This window comes from Manis javanica, chromosome 11, assembly GCF_040802235.1.
Source record: "Manis javanica isolate MJ-LG chromosome 11, MJ_LKY, whole genome shotgun sequence".
In the NCBI taxonomy this organism is placed as follows: Eukaryota; Metazoa; Chordata; class Mammalia; order Pholidota; family Manidae; genus Manis; species Manis javanica.
In genome coordinates this window covers 71,777,409-71,796,936 of record NC_133166.1, presented here as the reverse complement: position 1 = coordinate 71,796,936, position 19,528 = coordinate 71,777,409, and the positions used below count along the sequence as shown (strand labels likewise).

Genomic DNA, 19,528 nt, shown 5'->3' with positions numbered 1-19,528 from the left:
AAAAAGCCCTAAAGACTCCACTCCAAAACTACTACAATATCAGAATTCAGCAAAGTTGCAGGATACAAAATTAATACACAGAAATCTGTGGCTTTCCTATACACTAACAATGAATTAACAGAAAGAGAAATCAGGAAAACAATTCCATTCAAAATGGTATCAAAAAGAATAAAATACCTAGGAATAAACCTAACCAAGGAAGTGAAAGACCTATACCCTGAAAACTACAGGACACTCTTAAGAGAAATTAAAGAGGACACTAACAAATGGAAACTCACCCCATGCTCTTGGCTAGGAAAAATTAATATCATCAAAATGGCCATCCTGCCCAAAGCAATATACAGATTCAATGCAATCCCTATCAAATTACCAACAGCATTCTTCAATGAACTGGAACAAATAGTTCAAAAATTCATATGGAAAAACCAAAGAACCCAAATAGCCAAAGCAATCCTGAGAAGGAAGAATAAAATGGGGGGAATCTCACTCCTCAACTTCAAGCTCTACTACAAAGCCACAGTAATCAAGACAATTTGGTACTGGCACAACAACAGAGCCACAGACCAGTGGAACAGAATAGAGACTCCAGACATTAACCCAAACATATATGGTCAATTAATATACAATAAAGGAGCCATGGACATACAATGGGGAAATGACAGTCTCTTCAACAGATGGTGCTGGCAAAACTGGACAGCTACATGTAAGAGAATGAAACGGGATCACTGTCTAACCCCACACACAAGAGTAAATTCAAAATGGATCAAAGACCTGAATGTAAGTCATGAAACCATAAAACTCTTAGAAAAAAACATAGGCAAAAATCTCTTGGACATAAACATGAGCGACTTCTTCATGAACGTATCTCCCCAGGCAAGGGAAACAAAAGCAAAAATGAACAAGTGGGACTATATCAAGCTGAAAAGCTTCTGTACAGCAAAGGACACCATCAATAGAACAAAAAGCCAAGAAATGGAAGCAACCTAAGTGTCCATCAGATGAATGGATAAAGAGGATGTGGTACATATACACAATGGAATATTATTCAGCCATAAGAAGAAAACAAATCCTACCACTTCCAACAACATGGATGGAGCTAGAGGGTATTATGCTCAGTGAAATAAGCCAGGTGGAGAAAGACAAGTGCCAAATGATTTCACTCACATGTGGAGTATAAGAACAAAGAAAAACTGAAGGAACAAAACAGCAGCAAAATCACAGAACCCAAGAATGGACTAATAGTTACCAAAGGAAAAGGGCCTGGGGAGGATGGGTGGGAAGGGAGGGATAAGGTGGGGTAGGGAAGAAGGGGGCCATTAAGATTAGCATGTATAATATGGGGGGAGGCACGGGGAGGGCTGTGCAACACAGAGAAGACAAGTAGTGACTCTACAGCATCTTACTAGGCTGATGGACAGTAACTGTAATGGGGTTTGTGGGGAGCACTTGGTGAAGGGGGGAGTCTAGTAAACATAATGTAATTGTAGATTTAATTGTAGATTAATGATACCAAAAAAAAAGTGAGAAAGAGATTTAAAAAAGAGGTTACACAGTTGTTCTTGACATTATAGTATTTATAGTAGTAGTTCTCAACTGGGGTGATTTTTCCCCATTAAACATTTGGCAATAACTGCCTTTTTTGTCTGTCACTCAGGAGAAAGATTAGAGGTCCTACCGGCATCTAGTGGGTAGAGGCCAGGCGTGCCACTGAACACCCTAGAATAAGCAGGACAGTCCCCCCAATACAAAATTACCTGGCCCCAAACATCAATGATGCCAAGGCTAAGAACCCTGATTCTGAGACAGGCATTCATATTACAGGGAAAAATACTAAACTCTCTTTCAAAAGAATGAGGAACATCCAGTTTTCCCAGCATCAACAAAATCCAGCCAGCACCTTTGGGATCAACAAACAGGTCATTCTGAAATGAAAACACGTGGGGAGCATGGAAAGTCCCAGCCAGAATGTTCTATGGAGGTCCCTGAGCCAGGCTGAGACATTGCTTCTGTGTGCCAGTGTGCAGGTGAAGGCTTTTTAGAAGAAAGTTTGAAGAATGGCTTACCAAGTAGGGATCAGCTGGGGAGAAGCGGGCTTGTTCCCAGTGATGCAAAAATTGTTCTGTAGGTTCAGGGGCTCTGACTTTTTAGTTAAAGATTCATCATAACAAATTTTAAAACATTTTGAAATACAGGTTCTCTAAGAATTTAACTGGCTCCTTGCTTTCAGAGTGCCTACAAACAGAAGTCTTTCAAACTAAGAAATTATGCAAGTCTTTATTCTCACACCAGGTACCATTCTTCACAGCTTTTGAAAATTAATGCCTCCTCCCTCACTAAACTGTACGCATAAGGGAATGGGTCATGTTTATGTACATCTGTGGTTTCTGAGCTTTTATCTTTCTGGTCATATTACTAACTTTGGAAGCACAAAGCAGGAAGAATCATGCAGGTAACAGCCATGATAAGGAGCTTCGTCTTAACTCTAAGAGCAATAGGAAAACACGAGTTTAAGACATGAGATTGAGCACACCAAATCTGAAATTCAGATTCCCTCTAACTGCTGCACAGGTAACAGACTGGATGGGGATAACAGACCAGCACAATAAATTAGAAAATCCAGAACAATACATACATAAAAATGCAACAGAGGACAAAATAGGTTCAAGGGTCTGAATGTGATTCATTGCCAGACACCTGTAAGTTGCCCAGGGACACAAAAGTGATCCTAGCACAAAAACATCCAGTGATGAGTTAACCACTTATAAAATTAGTCCCTGTCAAACATCCCTCCTAAGGCAGCATGAGACTGGGTCAGTACATTTCTGACTGACGTGTCCTGTTGGGCAATGACTGGCACATATCTCACAAAGCAACACAATGCAAATCATGTACAAAGAGGAAGGGCAATCCTTCCAAAAGAAGAAGGCTTTTATGGCATCACTAAAAATGATGAGAATTGTTTCCAACTACTGGCAAAGCCACTGATTTGAGAGGGACACTGACCAAGCAGAACATGAGGAGCTTAGTGGGTATTAAGTGGGTTTTGTATCCTGATAGGTGTGTACAGTAAAAATTCATCAACTGTAGGTACACTTACAATGAACACATTTAGCCACATGTAAATCATATACCTTAAGGAAGAAAAGAGGGACACACAAAGAGATGGTCCTCCTTCCTCCAAGAACTACCAGATCTGAATGTGAAACCTGGAAATCCCATGGCCTACCTGCCACCAGTGTGAAGATGAAGCAGACACCAAAGATGGCAAAACATACCTGTGTTCTCAAAAGACATCAGAGAGCCACTGAGTGCAGTGGCCTCAGTTCACTCTTCCTCTGGACCTTGATTATATGAGATAGAAGTTTTCTTAATGTCTAAGTACTTCGAGTCTGTTATTTGTAGCTGAATGTATTTTAACAGATACAATCAGTTAATAATTGGAGAAAACTAACAAAGATGAGATAATAGGAGGTCAAAAGAAAATAATCTGAAAATCTAAATAAAGCCTGAATTCTATTAGTGAAGTCCTTGAGTATTTGGCAAAAATGACTTTCTTTAGGATCATACTAGAAAAATCCATCATAACATGAAGGATATAGTTCCTTGCTACACTGCAATTTTTAAAGAAAAATTATGCAAAAACAAGGTACCAACACTTGATTCATTCTTCAGTTCCAAGAATTTAACACATAGCTGCAACCATAAAGTGTATGTTTTCATAACTGTTTCATTTTTCAAGATTAAACCCAAATAAAGACTTTTCTCCCCACCTGCTATCTCTGAAATGTTGCTCCAATCCTAGGTCCATTCATTCTACATGACCTTGTTCCTGTACCAATTATTTTCAGAAAATAAAGAACTGTGACAGGTTGAAATCACAAAGAAAAATACATCATTCACTCACAGTCAACATTTAGAAAATTCAAATACAGACCTCAGTTCATAAAAGTTAGCCATTACAAAGAAGCCCTAGAGCTACTGGGCACTAGATTCCAAATGCCTGGGATGGAATCCAAATTCCACTGTTCATTAGTAGGTGACCCTGAGCAAGACACATAATCTTCTGTTACCCGGTTTCCTCAACAATAAAATAGGGCTAACAATAGTTCCTACTCTGTAAGTTGTTGTAAGAGTATTAAATGGTTAACATGTAAAGTATTTCAGGCAGTAGTACTCAATAACTGTTAGCTATGGTATTTCAAAATCTAAGAAAACTGAGGAATATAAATGCCAACATTGGAATTAAGTTATTAATGAAGGAAAAACTTTTTAAAATCACAAGCTTTATGTTTAAATACAAGCACATCTATTTTAAATAAAATTAAGATGAAGAAAAATAAGAATAGATGTACTTACAGTAAAAAATGAGCCAGAAGTTTAATTTCTAAGTATATAATAAGTTTTTTAAAGGTACCATATCAAACCTATTAAACTAGAAACTAGTGTACTGCTATATTTTACTGAAGATTAAAAATCTGAACATATGGGGGGGAAGAATAGAAATCTCAGTATTACAAAAGGGTCAATTATCTCCTCTAGTGACATTAATCCATTAATTTAATACAATTGTAATTAAAACTTCAACAGTTTTGGGTGTGGGATTCATCTTTCTTATTTCATTTTTATTTTTTATTGATGAAATGATTCTGAAACTAATCTAGAAGAATGTATTAAATGGAATAGCAAATAGTTTTGAAAAAAAAAAGTAACTTCCCTTAGATAATGTTAAAATACATTATACAGATAGAGTAATTAAGAGTAAGATACTAATATAGACTTAGATCATGAATCCAGAATTAAAAGTATTTATGGGAATTCAGTATACAATTAAAGTGGCATTTCGTATCAATGGGAAAGGATTGGATTAACAAAAATTATGTTGGCAAATGACTAAACATTTGATGTTTATATACCAACCTCCCATCTTGCACCACAATAAATTTCAGGTGGCTTTTATCTGAACATAAATGAAAACAGTAGAAGTAATAGAAGAAGATGTAGGCGAATATGCATACAATTTTAGGTTGGGAAAGGCATGACATCAAAGGCAGAAACTATAAAATTAAAGACTGACAGATCTGACATGAAATTTTAACACTTCTATAACAAAACAAAGTTAAAAGTCAAGTGACAGATCTAGAAGACACGTGGTGGATTTTAATCCAGGCCCCAGCCCCAGTGAACACACCTCTTGATATGCCCTTGTGTAATCTCCCACCTTGACTCCGTGCTTCAACAGGTGACTCACTTTGGCCAAGAAGATATAAGGGAACAGGACACAGGAACATTGGTAAGAGCTTGTGCACTGGTGCATGGTATCATGGAAGGCTGCTACTACTAAGTAAGAGAGTAATACAGACACACCCCAGAACCCAGGCAAGTTCACAAGTGGGCCCAGGTTAAGACCAGAACTGTGTAGCCACCTGGTATGTGTTTTACTACATTTTGAGGTGGTCTGTTAAGCCACATTAGATAAATGACACAATGTACCTGCATTCTAAGGGTTACTATCAAAGCTATTAGAAATCACTACAAGAAAAACTAAACATCCCATTGGGAGAACAGACAATTCACACAAATATACAGATGTCCTAAATCACATAAAAAATACTCAACTCTATTAGTAATCAAAGAAATACAAATTAAAACAATGAGATAGCACCATTTGGCTATCAGATTGACAAAGACTGAAAAAGCTGATAATGGCATAAACTGGCATTTTCATCTACTGCTGCTTATCAGAAACTGTATAAAATTCCCCTTGGTGTGGTAATTTCATTTAATTTACTGTTCCCATAAATACTTACTGCATACTCACGGATGTCTGTGGTGAAACTAGGAATACAGCCATATCAGGCAGGACCTTAATAATTTTGGTTTTAGTATTAATTTAGGTTTTACTCTACAAGCATTAAGATGCCACTGAAGGCTTTAGCGGTGCAATCACAGTAGCTATCTCCACTTGAAGATGATTCTAACTGATGCATGGAGAATGGGGGACAAGAATGGAAATGAGGGGATACTAACTGTTCAAGTGAGGGTAACATGGCCTAGATTTGAGTTGTGTCAGTGAGGCAGAGAACAAGTGGAGGTGGACCTGACAGAACATGCCGAAGAAAAACCCAAGAAAAAGGAAAAAATAGACTCCTCCTTGATTTTACTTCTGGCAACTTAACTTGAAATACATGTGGAGATATGCAATACCAGATATGTACACAAAGATATATATCCAAAAATGTTCACAGTTTATTATAATAAACTAACGAAAAATATCTAGAAGTGCATCCCAAAGAGATTAAGTAAATTAAAATCATTCAAAGCACAAAGTACCACGCAGTCACTTAGAATTCTAAAGAGCTGCATTTAGTGACAAGAATGATATGGAAAGGGGCCTGTTACAAAATACATAATATGGCATACGTTTCACATTAAAATAGTATGTCCTCACTTTTATTTAAAATATATATACTCACACACACGCACATTTATGGCTGCATATATGTGTGTTTGTGTGTGTGTGTGTGTGTGCATATTTATAAGTCTAGAAAGCTATATATCAAAGTATCAAAATTCTAGATTTGAGTTAACATCTTTATACTTTTCATACCTTCTAAAATCTAAGTAAAACCTGTACAGCTTTATAACGGAAGGAAAAATTTTTTTTAATTGACCAGACATTTGGACAATAGTAATTGGGTCATTTTCTTAAAATAATGCGAATACAAAGACTAAAGAGACTACAAAAAAAGAATAAAACCTCTCAGTCTTAAATAAAAACTTACTCATAGATCTTAAATTGTAAAAAACTGTCGTAATTTGCTTGCAACACTTGCCTAGTTTTAGATGAGAATTTGGGAGAGAAGAGGAAGGGACATCTCCAGACTACAGAACAAAGCAAACACTCAAATGTAACAAGTATTTAATCGTTAAAAATATCAGAGCCAGAAAAGATCCCTTCACTGCAATGTAAAACAAGCAATCTGGATTCCCTTGAGATTGGACCTAAAATAAAGAGCTATTCATCTTGTTTCATTTATGTTCTGGGATTCTTTATGAAGCTTCTTCCCTACCAAGTTGACACATATAACACAGACACCAAAAAAGACAGGAAACTGAGGACCTTAGAAGCACAGATAAACATAATCATTTTGATTCATATCATCAGATGTACTGGTTACCAAGACCAAATGTTCTAGAAGGCCTTCACCACTGGAAAAGTACTCATCCCAATTTAAAATGTTATCAAGGCTACTTCAGTCCCCCAGAACAAAACTTTTTGGTATTTAAGATTACTGTAGACACCCAAAAAACCACCACCCAGATTAAACAGTTCTGAAGGTTCTCATAGATTTGCTTCATCAAAGTGGCCTTAGCCATCCTTACTTGTAACAAGACAGGCAGCAAATGGCTTCTCCCTTAGCATGAAGACAGGGCTCCAGAATTTGTTCAGGCCTCTCTAAGGCACCACTACTTCAGCATTCCTGCCTGGTTCCCAGAGAAAAGCCCAGGGGTACTGTCTTCGAGCCCTTGTCTTTAGAAATCATAAAGATGTCAATTTAAAGTATCAGCCTAACACATGGTGTTGTGCGGGGTAGTCACAGGGAAGATAGTAGTGTAAGACAGAGAAGACAAGTAATGACTCTGTGGCATCTTGCTATGCTGATGGACAATGACTGCGGTGGGGTGGGAGGGAGACTCCGTAATATGGGTGAAGGTAGTACCACCATGTTGGTTATGTGAAATCTTCATAAGATTTATGAAGGTATATCAATGATACCTGAATAAAAAAATAAAATAATAAAATAATAAAATATCAGCCTAAAGTAATGTCAGAAACAATGTAAAGCAAGTAAAGACCCTCTTCTGATATTATCTATTCCAGTGAGTAAGTGAAAATAACAATCCAAGGGTTGGGGGCTAGGGGTTAAAATATAATTCATATACCATAAAATTCACCACTTAAACTATAAAAATTCAGTGTTTTTTTAAGTTGTACAACCATCACTACTATTTTTTTCCGCCTTTTTTTTTTGGTATCATTAATCTACAATTACATGAAGAACATTATGTTTACTAGGCTCCCCCCTTCACCAAGTCCCCCCACAAACCCCATTACAGTACTGTCCATCAGCGTAGTAAGATGCTGTAGAATCACTACTTGTCTTCTGTGTTGCACAACCCTCCCCATGCCCCCCCAACACATTATAGATGCTAATCGCAATGCCCCCTTTCTTTTTCCCCCCACTTATCCCTCCCTTCCCACCCATCCTCCCCAGTCCCTTTCCCTTTGATAACTGTTAGTCCATTCTTGGGTTCTGTGATTTTGCTGCTGTTTTGTTCCTTCAGTTTTTCTGTTCTTATACTCCACATATGAGTGAACTCATTTGGTACTGTCTTTCTCCACCAGGCTTATTTCACTGAGCATAATACCCTCTAGCTCCATCCATGTTGTTGCAAATGGTAGGATTTGTTTTCTTCTTATGGCTGAATAATATTACTTGTGTATATGTACCATCTCTTCTTTATCCATTCATCTACGGATGGACACTTAGGTTGCTTCCATTTCTTGGCTATTGTAAATAGTTCTGGGATAAACATAGGGGTGCATCTGTCTTTTTCAAACTGGACTCCTGCATTCTTAGGGTAAATTCCTAGGAGTGGAATTCCTGGGTCAAATGGTATTTCTATTTTGAGCTCTTCGAGGAACCTCCATACTGCTTTCCACAATGGTTGAACTAATTTACAATCCCACCAGCAGTGTACGAGGGTTCCCCTTTCTCCACAACCTTGCCAACATTTGTTGTTGTTTGTCTTTTGGGTGGTGGCGATCCTTACTGGTGTGAGGTGATATCTCATTGTGGCTTTAATTTGCATTTCTCTGATGACTAGTGATGTGGAGCATTTTTTCATGTGTTTGTTGGTCATCTGAATTTCTTCTTTGGAAAACTGCTCAGCTCCTCTGCCCATTTTTTAATTGGATTATTTGCCTTTTGTTTGTTGAGGTGCGTGAGCTCTTTATATATTTTGGATGTCAACCCTTTATCAGATCTGTCATTTATGAATATATTCTCCCATACTGTAGGATGCGTTTTTGTTCTGCTGATGGTGTCCTTTGCTGTACAGAAGCTTTTCAGCTTGATATAGTTCCATATGTTCATTTTTACTTTTGTTTCCCTTGCCCAGGGAGATATGTTCATGAAGAAATCACTCATGTTTATGTCCATGAGATTTTTGCCTATGTTTTTTTCTAAGAGTTTTATGGTTTCATGACTTACATTCAGGTCTTTGATCCATTTTGAGTTTACTTTTGTGTATGGGGTTAGACAGTGATCCAGTTTCATTCTCTTACATGTAGCTGTCCAGTTTTGCCAGCACCAACTATTGAAGAGACTGTCATTTCCCCATTGCATGTCCATGGCTCCTTTATTGTATATTAATTGACCATATATGTTTGGGTTAATGTCTGGAGTCTTTATTCTGTTCCACTGGTCTGTGGCTCTGTTCTTGTGCCAGTACTAAATTGTCTTGATTACTGTGGCTTTGTAGTAGAGCTTGAAGCTGAGGAGCGAGACCTCCCCCTCCACTTTATTCTTCCTTCTCAGGATTGCTTTGGCTATTTGGGTTCTTTGGTTTTTCCATATGAATTTTTTAACTATTTGTTCCATCATCACTACTATTTGATTCCAGAACATTTTCATCACTCCAGAAAGAAACCTAATACATACCCAAAGAAGTGATTACTCCCTATTCCTCCTTCACTCTACCCAGATGCTACCAACCATTCAACTTTTTCTGTCTCTATAATTATGCCAATTCCAGACAGGTCATATCAATTGCATCATACAATACGTGGCCTTTTGTGGCTGACATTCCTCACCTAGTATAATGTTCCCATGCACACTATAGCGCACATCAGTACTTCATTCTTTTTGATAGCCAAATAGTATTCCATTGGATTGATATACTACCACCTTTTGATTATCCATCCATCAGTTGATAGACATTTGAACTGTTTCCACTTTTTGGCTATTATGAATAATGCTGCTATGAATATTTGTGTACTGTTTTTGTGTGGACCTATGTTCTCATTTCTCTTAGGTATACACCTAGGAGTGTAACTGCTGACCATACGGTAATTGTGCTTAACTTTTTGAGGACCTGCCAAGCTGTTTTCTGAAACAGCTGCACCATTTTACATGGTTTTTCACACTCTTAACATAAACTTAAGAAATGTCAGACTTTCGTAGCAATAGGGGATTTACTCTTACCAAGCCCATTTTATGTGCCAAGTGTTATGCCTATATAATTTCTGATTTAATTTTCCCAACAACTCTGTAATACAAAAATATCTCCATTCTACAGAAGAAATTCAAATCTCAAAAACTGTTAGTAACCTAGTCAAAAAATCAAATTAGTGTCAAAGTAGAAATTCAAATTTAGGTTGACTTCAAAACCTGCTCTCTTTACCTTCTACCATGCAACCTCTACACTTAGATATATATGCATGCTGCTTCTCACCAAAAGGATTCTCTAGAAAAGCTACATTTATTTAAAAATCAGAATCATTATAAAACAGGAGCTTCCCAATGTACCGAAATTTCTAGAAAACAGATGTGGTCTCTTGCATAAATCAGCTCCTTCATTTATTTAGTAAATGACTGCCACAGGTAGTTACTTAAAATGAAACTATCTATAAACCACTTAAACATTACACAGATTAACTTCTTCCATCAAAGTTGTATCTACTGACAAAAAATCTGGGTATCTTTTGCTATGGCCTGAATTATCCCCCCAAAATTCCTATGCTGCAGCCCAAACCCCCAATTTGGACAAAGGGCTTTTAGGAGGTAATTAAGATTAAATGAGGACAAAAGGGCAAGACCTTAATCTGGCAAGATTGGTGACCTTATAAGAGGAAGAGCCATCTCTGTCTCTACCATGTGAGACCACAGCACAAAGGCACTGTGAACATGGCAATCTGCAAGTCAGTGAAGAGCCCTACTGAACGCGGCCATACTCACACCCTGATCCTTGGACTTCCAGCCTCCAGAACTTTGAGAAAAAATTTCTGTGGTTTAAGCCACCCAGTCTATGGTCTTTTGTTATGGTACCCTGAGCTAACGCTATCTTCTTTCATGGATAATGAACTATCCAATTATTGGTATTTTAAGCAGTGATAAAAATAAAAACAAAGCGGCACTAAGTGAAACAGAAAATAAGCTAAACCAGGAGATATGAATAAGCTTTTTGCTCAAAAATATTTACAGGTCACATATCTAAGAGACTAAAAACCCCAATAATGGCCCTTCTATTAATTCAGGATTCAATGAGAAAGTCCAGGAAACACAATACTTTCTGAAGGGCACTGGAGTTAGACAAATCTGAGTCTGATTCTTTCTGGCCACTTCTGAGGTTTGTGTCTGAGTAACAAAAAAACTCTACACCTACTCCTGTGGTCAGGAATGCCGATTTTTGTTTGTTTGATTTAAGTAACTTAACACTTACTATATGCCATGCCCTATAATACACTCTACAGTAGTAGCCAGTATAGCTTCTAGAACATTACAGGTATTCCAAAATGGTGGTGGTTACTGTCAGTGAATAGATTCCAGAAAAAAGTTAAACATGTGTATCAGTATCCACTATTTCCAAATATTTTGCTGGCACTATGAATATAAAAATGCAGTCCCTGATCTTTGCAAGGGTACTTGATTTGGAGTTGAAGCAAACCAGCAGCTGTAGCTGCTGCAGTTCTGTCCTCACCTGCACAATGTTTCCCTTGGCCAAAAATGCACTAAGTCATTTCCAAGTTCGAAGCACTGAACAAACAATGGCAAGGCAGAGCCACCAAAAACAGACACCTGATTTCCATGACAAATATGGTAATGTTGTATTAGTTATCGAAGCCACTTTCTGCGCTGCAGTACGAACATATATCAACACAACTTGTAATAGAATGGAACCTGTCCCCTGTTGGCAGAGTCACCCCAAGGAAATGGAGAGATCAGTAATCAATCACCCCAGCTGATATAATACTGAATTGCTTCAAAACCAACTCACAATTGATGCCAAGTAAAAGAACTGTGTACTCGTTAAATTATATGGCATGAAGAAATAAAATACATTTGAAACCTTTAAAAAAAATGCAGTCCCTGCCCTCAAGGAGCTTACAAAGAAGACAGATCATGATAATTATAAAAGAATGTAATAAATGCAACAGCAAAAATATTTAGAGCAATAGGCACACACAGGAATAGCGAGAGGGAGAAAAGCCAGCGATTACTTAGCAGAAGGTCTAACAAGGAATTCCTTTCTTGTTTTCTATTGAGAAAACTTCATAACCCTTATTTGGGGAAGCAACTACCAAGATACAAGCTTCAGTTCAGATTCTTTTTAACCTTTACTTCACTAAATTCCATCCACCAATCTCAAAGAAAATGGGGGTGGGGGAGAGCTGCCTTTAAATTGGCACAGGAAAAGCTTAAGTATCCTCTTTCTCCCACAACCACATAAAAATCATATTTTTCCAAATCATTTTTACACTCTTGAGAAAGACTGTGTGTTTTACAAGTTATACAATTAACCAAATGTAAGCTGTATGTAGAAAAAGTAACCAAAACCATCAGTCCAGTATGTAATTTCTAATACACCAGCCAAATGGAGCCTACCTTGTTATTTTGCTTATTCCAACTGGGCTAACGAGGGGTCCAATACCTTGCAGTAAATTCATAAACTTCAGTAAATTTTCTCCATTTATCCACACTCTTATTCAAGATTTACTGACTTCATAAATACCTATAAGGCAAAACAATGCCTAAATACAAGGGCACTGACATTCCAAAAAAAATGTGAATTTGGCTCCTGCTCCTAAAATAAACATCCGTAGGAAAGTTACACATTCAACAGCCAGGAGAGTAAAAATAAAGACCCACAAGAAAAGACAGGCTACTATTTGTGTCCTTTCATGGATATCTCACTTGACACTTGACACAACAATCCTGTGAAATTATAGAATTACCTCCATTTTTATCAGTTTGCTCAATTCACAAGTCAGCATATAAAAGCTGGACCTTCAGAGCTTTTATTGTACCACACTCTAAAACATACATTAAATTTATTATTACCATAAATGAAGGTTACAAAATCACAAGAAGCATTTCAAAGACTCAAAATATACACACAGAAAGCACACCTAAAGATCTGTTTTCCCACTTACAAAAAATAAGAAAGGTGGACTAGACCACAGATGGTTAAGTAAGCAGCAGGAAACACTCCCGCACTGCTATGGGACCCATGTCCAGTCCAGAATTACCACTCATGTCACTGTTTCCACCAAGCCCAGAAATGCATTCATGTCCTTATAAACATGCTGCCCACTACCAACACAAGTATATAAGTCAAAATCTACCTGCCATCTCAAACTAGAAAAAGCCCAGAAAAGTGAAGTATAGTTTTACATAACTAGCGTGAACACAACTAAGCCTCAAACCTAAAGGAGTATTAAAATTGTATAATTATTACAAGTATACAAAGCACCTTCTCTTCTTTGTCATTTGACCCTCACTACCCAGTAAAAAACTATCCCTATTTTTACATATTTTCAAATATGGTTCAGTGAAAAAATATGACTAGCTAAAGGCCATCCAGCTAATAAGTGGCTTGGCTGAATCCTCACAATCCTGCTACACCTTTTACATGAGAACATCAGAATAAGTGAGTGGAAGTCTGGACTATTTAATAAGAACCCAAGAAAGTCAATCCAAAAATCTTCTGAGTGCTTCTTAGGCACTAGGCTAGATACAACTATTTTAAAGCAGACAAGTTACTCTTTCTATGGGAAAACATCTTCCATAAGTAACTAACCAACTAGTAAAAAAAAAAGTGCAATCATTTAAAAAGTACCCATTATATTACTACTACACACACACACACACACACACACACACATCCCTACCTTAATCACAACTCATACTTTTGGTGCATTACATAAATGAAAAATTAGAATTTAAACAAAATTTGGAGGTTACACTAATAAGGATACCAATTTTGGGGGACTTTACCCTTTCACTGTCTTGCATTAGAAACACATCTCTCATTTAAATTCTCATCTTTAAGCAAAGGATTAATGAGTAATTCTACATATATAGCTTTTTACATGTGTAGAATGCCTTTAAGGCTGTTTCAGGAATGTATTGCTCAGTCTCCTGTTATGGGTATTATTCCATTATATATAGCAGCAAGCAGGCTGGCCCTAAAATGAAAGTCATCTGAGGGATCTTATCATAAATAACTTAACAGCAAGGTATTCCTCAGATCCACTCTTCAGAATTCTGACCAACTTAAGTGGAAATTCCTACCCATGCATTTCTATTTCTGCATGGCCTATAAAACATCAGAACTACTCCTTAATATACCTAAAAGACTCAATCTAATGAGGTATCATTTATGTCTACCGTACTTGAAAGCATCATTGAGACTAAGTCAAATAATAGTATAACCTGAAAAGCCTTCTTTAACAAACCAAAAGGTCCCAAAACTTTTTGCAACCAGCACGAGAAGCTTTTACTCGTATTCTTGTCGGTGCTACTTTCACAGGCATCTAAGGAAATGTGTATACACGAGTTGCACAAACGACCTACCAAATAATCCAGTGCCTTCCAAAGTGAAAAGCTGATCCTCGTTTCTGCTCTTAAATCATTCAAAATTAGCTTACAAAGAATTACTGTAGACGACTTGAACAAACTTTTCAGACCTCTTTACCATGTTCTATATTTATGCTACTGGAAAGCATTGGTGTTTCCTCCCTCTTCACATTTAGTAAGAAATAGGGCAAGAAAACAGCTTAAAAATTACAAGATACTTTTTATTAGAAAAGGAACTTCAAAGGAAAGACATGTTACCTGTGACAGATTGACAACTATACATGAGTGATCAAACTTTGCTGCATACCTAAAACTTTAACTTTTTTTCTTTTTTGGTTCACAACCGCCAATCATCTTAAAAATATCCCACTTCCACTGTTTTCCATTTATCAATATTAAGACAAGTTTACCCAAAGTTCGAAAAAACTGGTAACTTATCTGTAATACCACCATAGCATTAAATCTTTAAAGCAGAAGTCAACAACACACAGTATTACTAGATATAACATTACATATGTTTTATTAAGAGTTTCTGAATTTTCAAGGACATTAGTAACTTGATTTTTTTTTTAATTCCCAAAAGCATGGCTCGTTTCAGGTCACATTTCACAAAGATTATGTATTTTGATTTATATGCCATAGCTTGTTAAACTGATCCATTACATATGAAAATAATTTGAGTGAAATTACTAGGAAAGGGGGTTACTGCAGCAAACACAATTTATAAGGCCATCACATTTGGAATCAGAAAGACAATTTAAGTTCACAGTAAACTGAAGTGAGAACACAGCTGTTTAACACAAAAAAAAAAAAATTAAAAAAGAAAATGGGATAGCGTTCAACCTTAATAGGAAAAAGAAGAAAACAAGTTTAAAATGGGAACTACTTAAGATAAGAATTCCAATGACATGACAGGTTCTTGCCAAAACCAAGGAATTTGTAGATTCTATCAATCAAATTTAATTGTATTTCATTATGGTCTTGGCAACGGCGGGTCATTAATCTTTAACACAAAGGAGATTCAAATCCAAAAGAACCGTAAGAATATCTCTTCCAGGAGAGAGAAATAGAGTAATTCACTTTATCCACAATTGTTTAATCTACAAGGCCTTTCGGGATGAGAACGCAGAAAGGATCGGCCTTCAGTCCACCAAGTCCCATTCCTCACGAAGTCCTGCGCCAATCGGAAAAGAGGCGAGGGACACACGACAGGCTTAGGAAAGGCTGACAAAAATCTCCAGTGAACGACACACCACATCAAGGTTTATTCTCTTACACAATTGGAGCGAGTGAAGGAAAAATATCACACCATATGTTTCATCGTATCAATTAAAAAACGTTTTATGACGGTACAGTCACTGCTTTCCTTTGGGGCTGAAAAAACCATCTAGCTTCTGTCTTATTGATTATACCGGATGGGGAAGCAGCAGCTGCTGCAATGCAACACAGGCTTCCACGGAGGAAGGAGAGAAAAGGGTTCCCAAACTAACCTTCGCCCGGCCCCGTTTACACCGCACGACAACTTCCCTAACCGGCCTCGCACGGTGCCCGCAGCACGACCGCGGCCAGCCGCCCCTTCCCCGTCACCCCGGACTGCGCCGCGCAGGGCGCCTTCCCCGCCGCCACGGAGCACGGTCACCGCGCGCGTCCCACCTCTTTCCAACTTTTCCCCCGTTTTTAAATTAAACACCAGAGTCTTGTAATGTAAGCGCACGGAATTTTTACGCGTAAACGGGAGAATACCTGTCTCCCGGCAACACGCACGCCCTCAGGCTCGAACCCTCCCCACCTCTCCGGCTCGGCGGACGAGGGCCGGGGGAAGGCGAGGAGAGCAAATTAAATTTTGGGAGGGAGATCCTGGGCGGAGGGAGAGCACGAGGGGAACGGGGAGCGTCGGAAGGAGACCGCGGGGGAGGAGTCGGGAGGGCTGAGGGGAAGACAGAGAGACGGGGAGGGACAAAGGGGGAGGGGAGAAGCCGGGAGCTGCGCCGGCCCGAGGAGGGAGGGCGGGTCCGAAGGGGTCGCGGTTCCCGCGGCACAATGGCCCGCGCCCCCGCCCGCGCCTCACCTCATGGTGCCGGCGGCGCCGAGGCTTTTCCGGCGGCGGGGAGAGCGGGGAGCGCCTGCCGAAGGGCTCTCCTTCAGGGGCGGGACGCCACACGGGGACGCAAGACCGGCGCGCTTCTGCTTGGGCGGCGGGGCTACACCATCTCCCGCACAAAGCAGAGGGCCGGCGCGCAGGACGGCGAAAGAAAGCTGGAGGGGCGCGGGCCGAGAGCCGAGCGGTGCCGCCGCCGCCTCCTGCTGAGGGAGCTCCGCGCCGCCCTCGGAGGGTACCCGCCCGCCGCTCCGCAGGCCCGCGCCGCCGCCAAAGCGTGTGCGACCGGCAGCTGCGGCAACAGCGAGAGGAGAGCCGGGCCGGCGTGGGGCGGGCGGAGGCGGGGCGCGGAGGAGCACGCCGGCACCGCCTCTCTCCGCTCCGGCGGCGGGCCCAGGGCTGCGGGCTGCGGGGGCGCGCACGGGCTCGGCGCCGGCCCGGGAAAGACCCTTTGTTGCCTGCCTCCCGCCCCACCCCTCCCCGCGCGCGCTGCCCTCTGCCGCCAGGCCCGCCCCGCAGCGCTCCCCTGAGGCGGGGGAGCCCCGGCCTCCCCGCGGCCGGCTGTGGCACCTGAGGCGCTGTGCGCGTGACTGGCCGCGGAGCCTCGGGCCTGCTCGCGCACGTTTACCCCGCGCAGGCTGGGCCTCAGCTCGGCCCAGGCCGTGGCCGGACCGGGCAACCTCGAGAGACGCCTCAGAGAAGGGGACGCGCAAATTTAAACCACGGGCGTCGCGGCGGCCTCGCCCCTTCCCGAGGGCCCGGCTTCCCGCCGATGTGCTCGCCGCGAGCGGGGTGACTTCACCAGGCGCGAGGGAAGGCGCGGCCCGGGCGACCTCGCCGCCGTCGAAGGAAACTCCGCAGGCGGGGCCGGGGACGAGGGCGCCTGCGGTTTTCCGTCGCCCACCGGGGTTGAAATCAGCCCTGTCAAAGGGTCGTTGCAAAACGCTGGCGAAGCAAACTCGTTGGAAGTCTCGGGGAACTAGAAACCGGACGGTATAGCTGAGGGAGCTGGTCTGTCCAAAAGCAAATCCAACAATAAAAAATGTGAACTGGACGAGTGGAAGGTCGCTTGCAGTGTCGGGTACGGCGGTGTGTTTCCTGTGTAAAACAGAACCGGTCCCCGTTACTGGGGGCCGGAGCCAAAGCGCGGGGCCTGCTGCGGCCCAGGAACACACGCCAAAGTTCGGTGGTTCATTTTAAGACGTAGGAACAATTTGGATTCTAATTACGACGGCTGAGCTTGTCTACACTTACAAGAGAGAGAGAATTGCCCGGTCTTGACCATAAAAAGCTCTGGTTTCAGACGGGTACCGAATTAATTTTCTTTTGGGAACCTGCAGCCTCCAACTAACAGCCCTACAGGAGCAGTAGCCTGGAGCTATGGCACAGGACCAGGTGGCCTCAGGTAGTGGAAAGCATAGTGCCTCTGCTTAGACACAGTGTGCCTGGAGAGCGCTAATTTCCGCCCACATAGCTAATTACCGCTTCCCACCAGAGTGTTTTATTCAAGGATCTCCAAGCACCGCAGAGTAAAAACCCTTGCCAGTCAAACGTCCTTGGTGCCATATTACCAGTAGAGACAAGGAAACAACTCAAGAGCAGGGAAAGTTAGGGCAATAGGCTCCACTGAAAATCATAAATACTAACTAGGAGGTTCATTGTTCCGTCTAAAAGACTCTGTAATTTATGTATTTAAAACACATGCAACTCAAATATTCTCCAAATTAACCAAAGAATATTTGCTGTGAAGGCTTTTTTCCTGTAAAAGTAATAAGGCATATTGAACCATCTTGGAAAAGTATTAATAAGACATACTCAACCACAAAGAATTCGCATCAATTTGCCTTAGTCCATTCATAGCAATACCGTGAAACCAGCAGAGCTTATGTCTCAGGAAAAACTCTTACAAAGGGCCAAAAGAGGTGGAGATTTTGCTGTAATGACTCAAACTCTCTCCTGCCAGAGACAAGAGGCAAGGATAAAAATTCCTTACAGATGACTCCATAACCTACTTCTCATTTGTGATAGCTAAGTCCATCCTGTGCTAAATAAGTGATATATCCCATCATCTTTATCCTCACCGCAAATACACCAATGGTATGGGCACCAAATTAAGCAATCCAAGTGGAAAATGTTGTTCTTATTTTCTATGTTTATTAAAAATGTAGCAGCCAAGAATTTGGGCTGCCTACAACCATTTCCATCCTTTTGGATGGCAGCCCGCCAGCTCACAAGTTGGTCATGCCATTGCCTTTGGATTTAGATATTGCAATGGGTGGTCTGACCTCCAAAGGTCATTCTGTAGAAGGGCAATTTGTCAGCTGTGACAAAATGTTATTGCTTCTTGTTCATATTTGGTTTAACAATCAAAGAGGGCAAAAGGGAAACCTGAGCTAGGAAATCACAAACTAATTCTGGTCACAAAGGAAACTGGAATGTGTAACCATTTAGAATAAAAGAACTTTAGACATGGAAAGAATCTTAAGTCCAACCCACTCATTTTTCAGAAAAGGAAAGTGAGGCCCAGAGAGGTTAAGTGAATTTACCCAGTGTTACTCTGTCCCTTTGAGGTGGAATTGGAACTGAAACACAGGATTTCCAGCTACGGTCCATTCCTCCTTCTCCACCTCATACTACTTTTCTATGACAGAAGGAAGAATGAGCAAAGATTCTCTCTTCATCAACCCTGCTTAAGAATCAGCTGAGCCTATGTTGTCTTGGCTGAAGAGTGAAAATCATCAGAGCTCTCCTAAGGGTTGCCCAGCCCACAGCCCTATGCCTGGTCCTC

General features: G+C 40.6%; 1 protein-coding gene and 1 pseudogene across 11 annotated transcripts in view; one reads left to right on the top strand and one right to left on the bottom strand.

Moving 5' to 3' along the window:
- ENAH (ENAH actin regulator) overlaps positions 1-16,862 on the bottom strand; it is a 180,387-nt gene extending 163,525 nt beyond the window's left edge. For 9 of the 11 annotated variants that reach the window (XM_073216649.1, XM_037008871.2, XM_073216655.1 and 6 more), the window contains exon 1: positions 16,711-16,842. In XM_073216649.1, the coding sequence (XP_073072750.1) occupies positions 16,711-16,715 (5 nt within the window). In that variant the 5' untranslated portion in view covers positions 16,716-16,842. The other 2 variants (XM_073216651.1, XM_073216653.1) reach the window with 2 other exon arrangements.
- Positions 8,278-16,379, top strand: LOC140844440 (cytochrome c oxidase subunit 7B, mitochondrial pseudogene; annotated as a pseudogene).
- Positions 16,863-19,528: the final 2,666 nt, after the last annotated feature.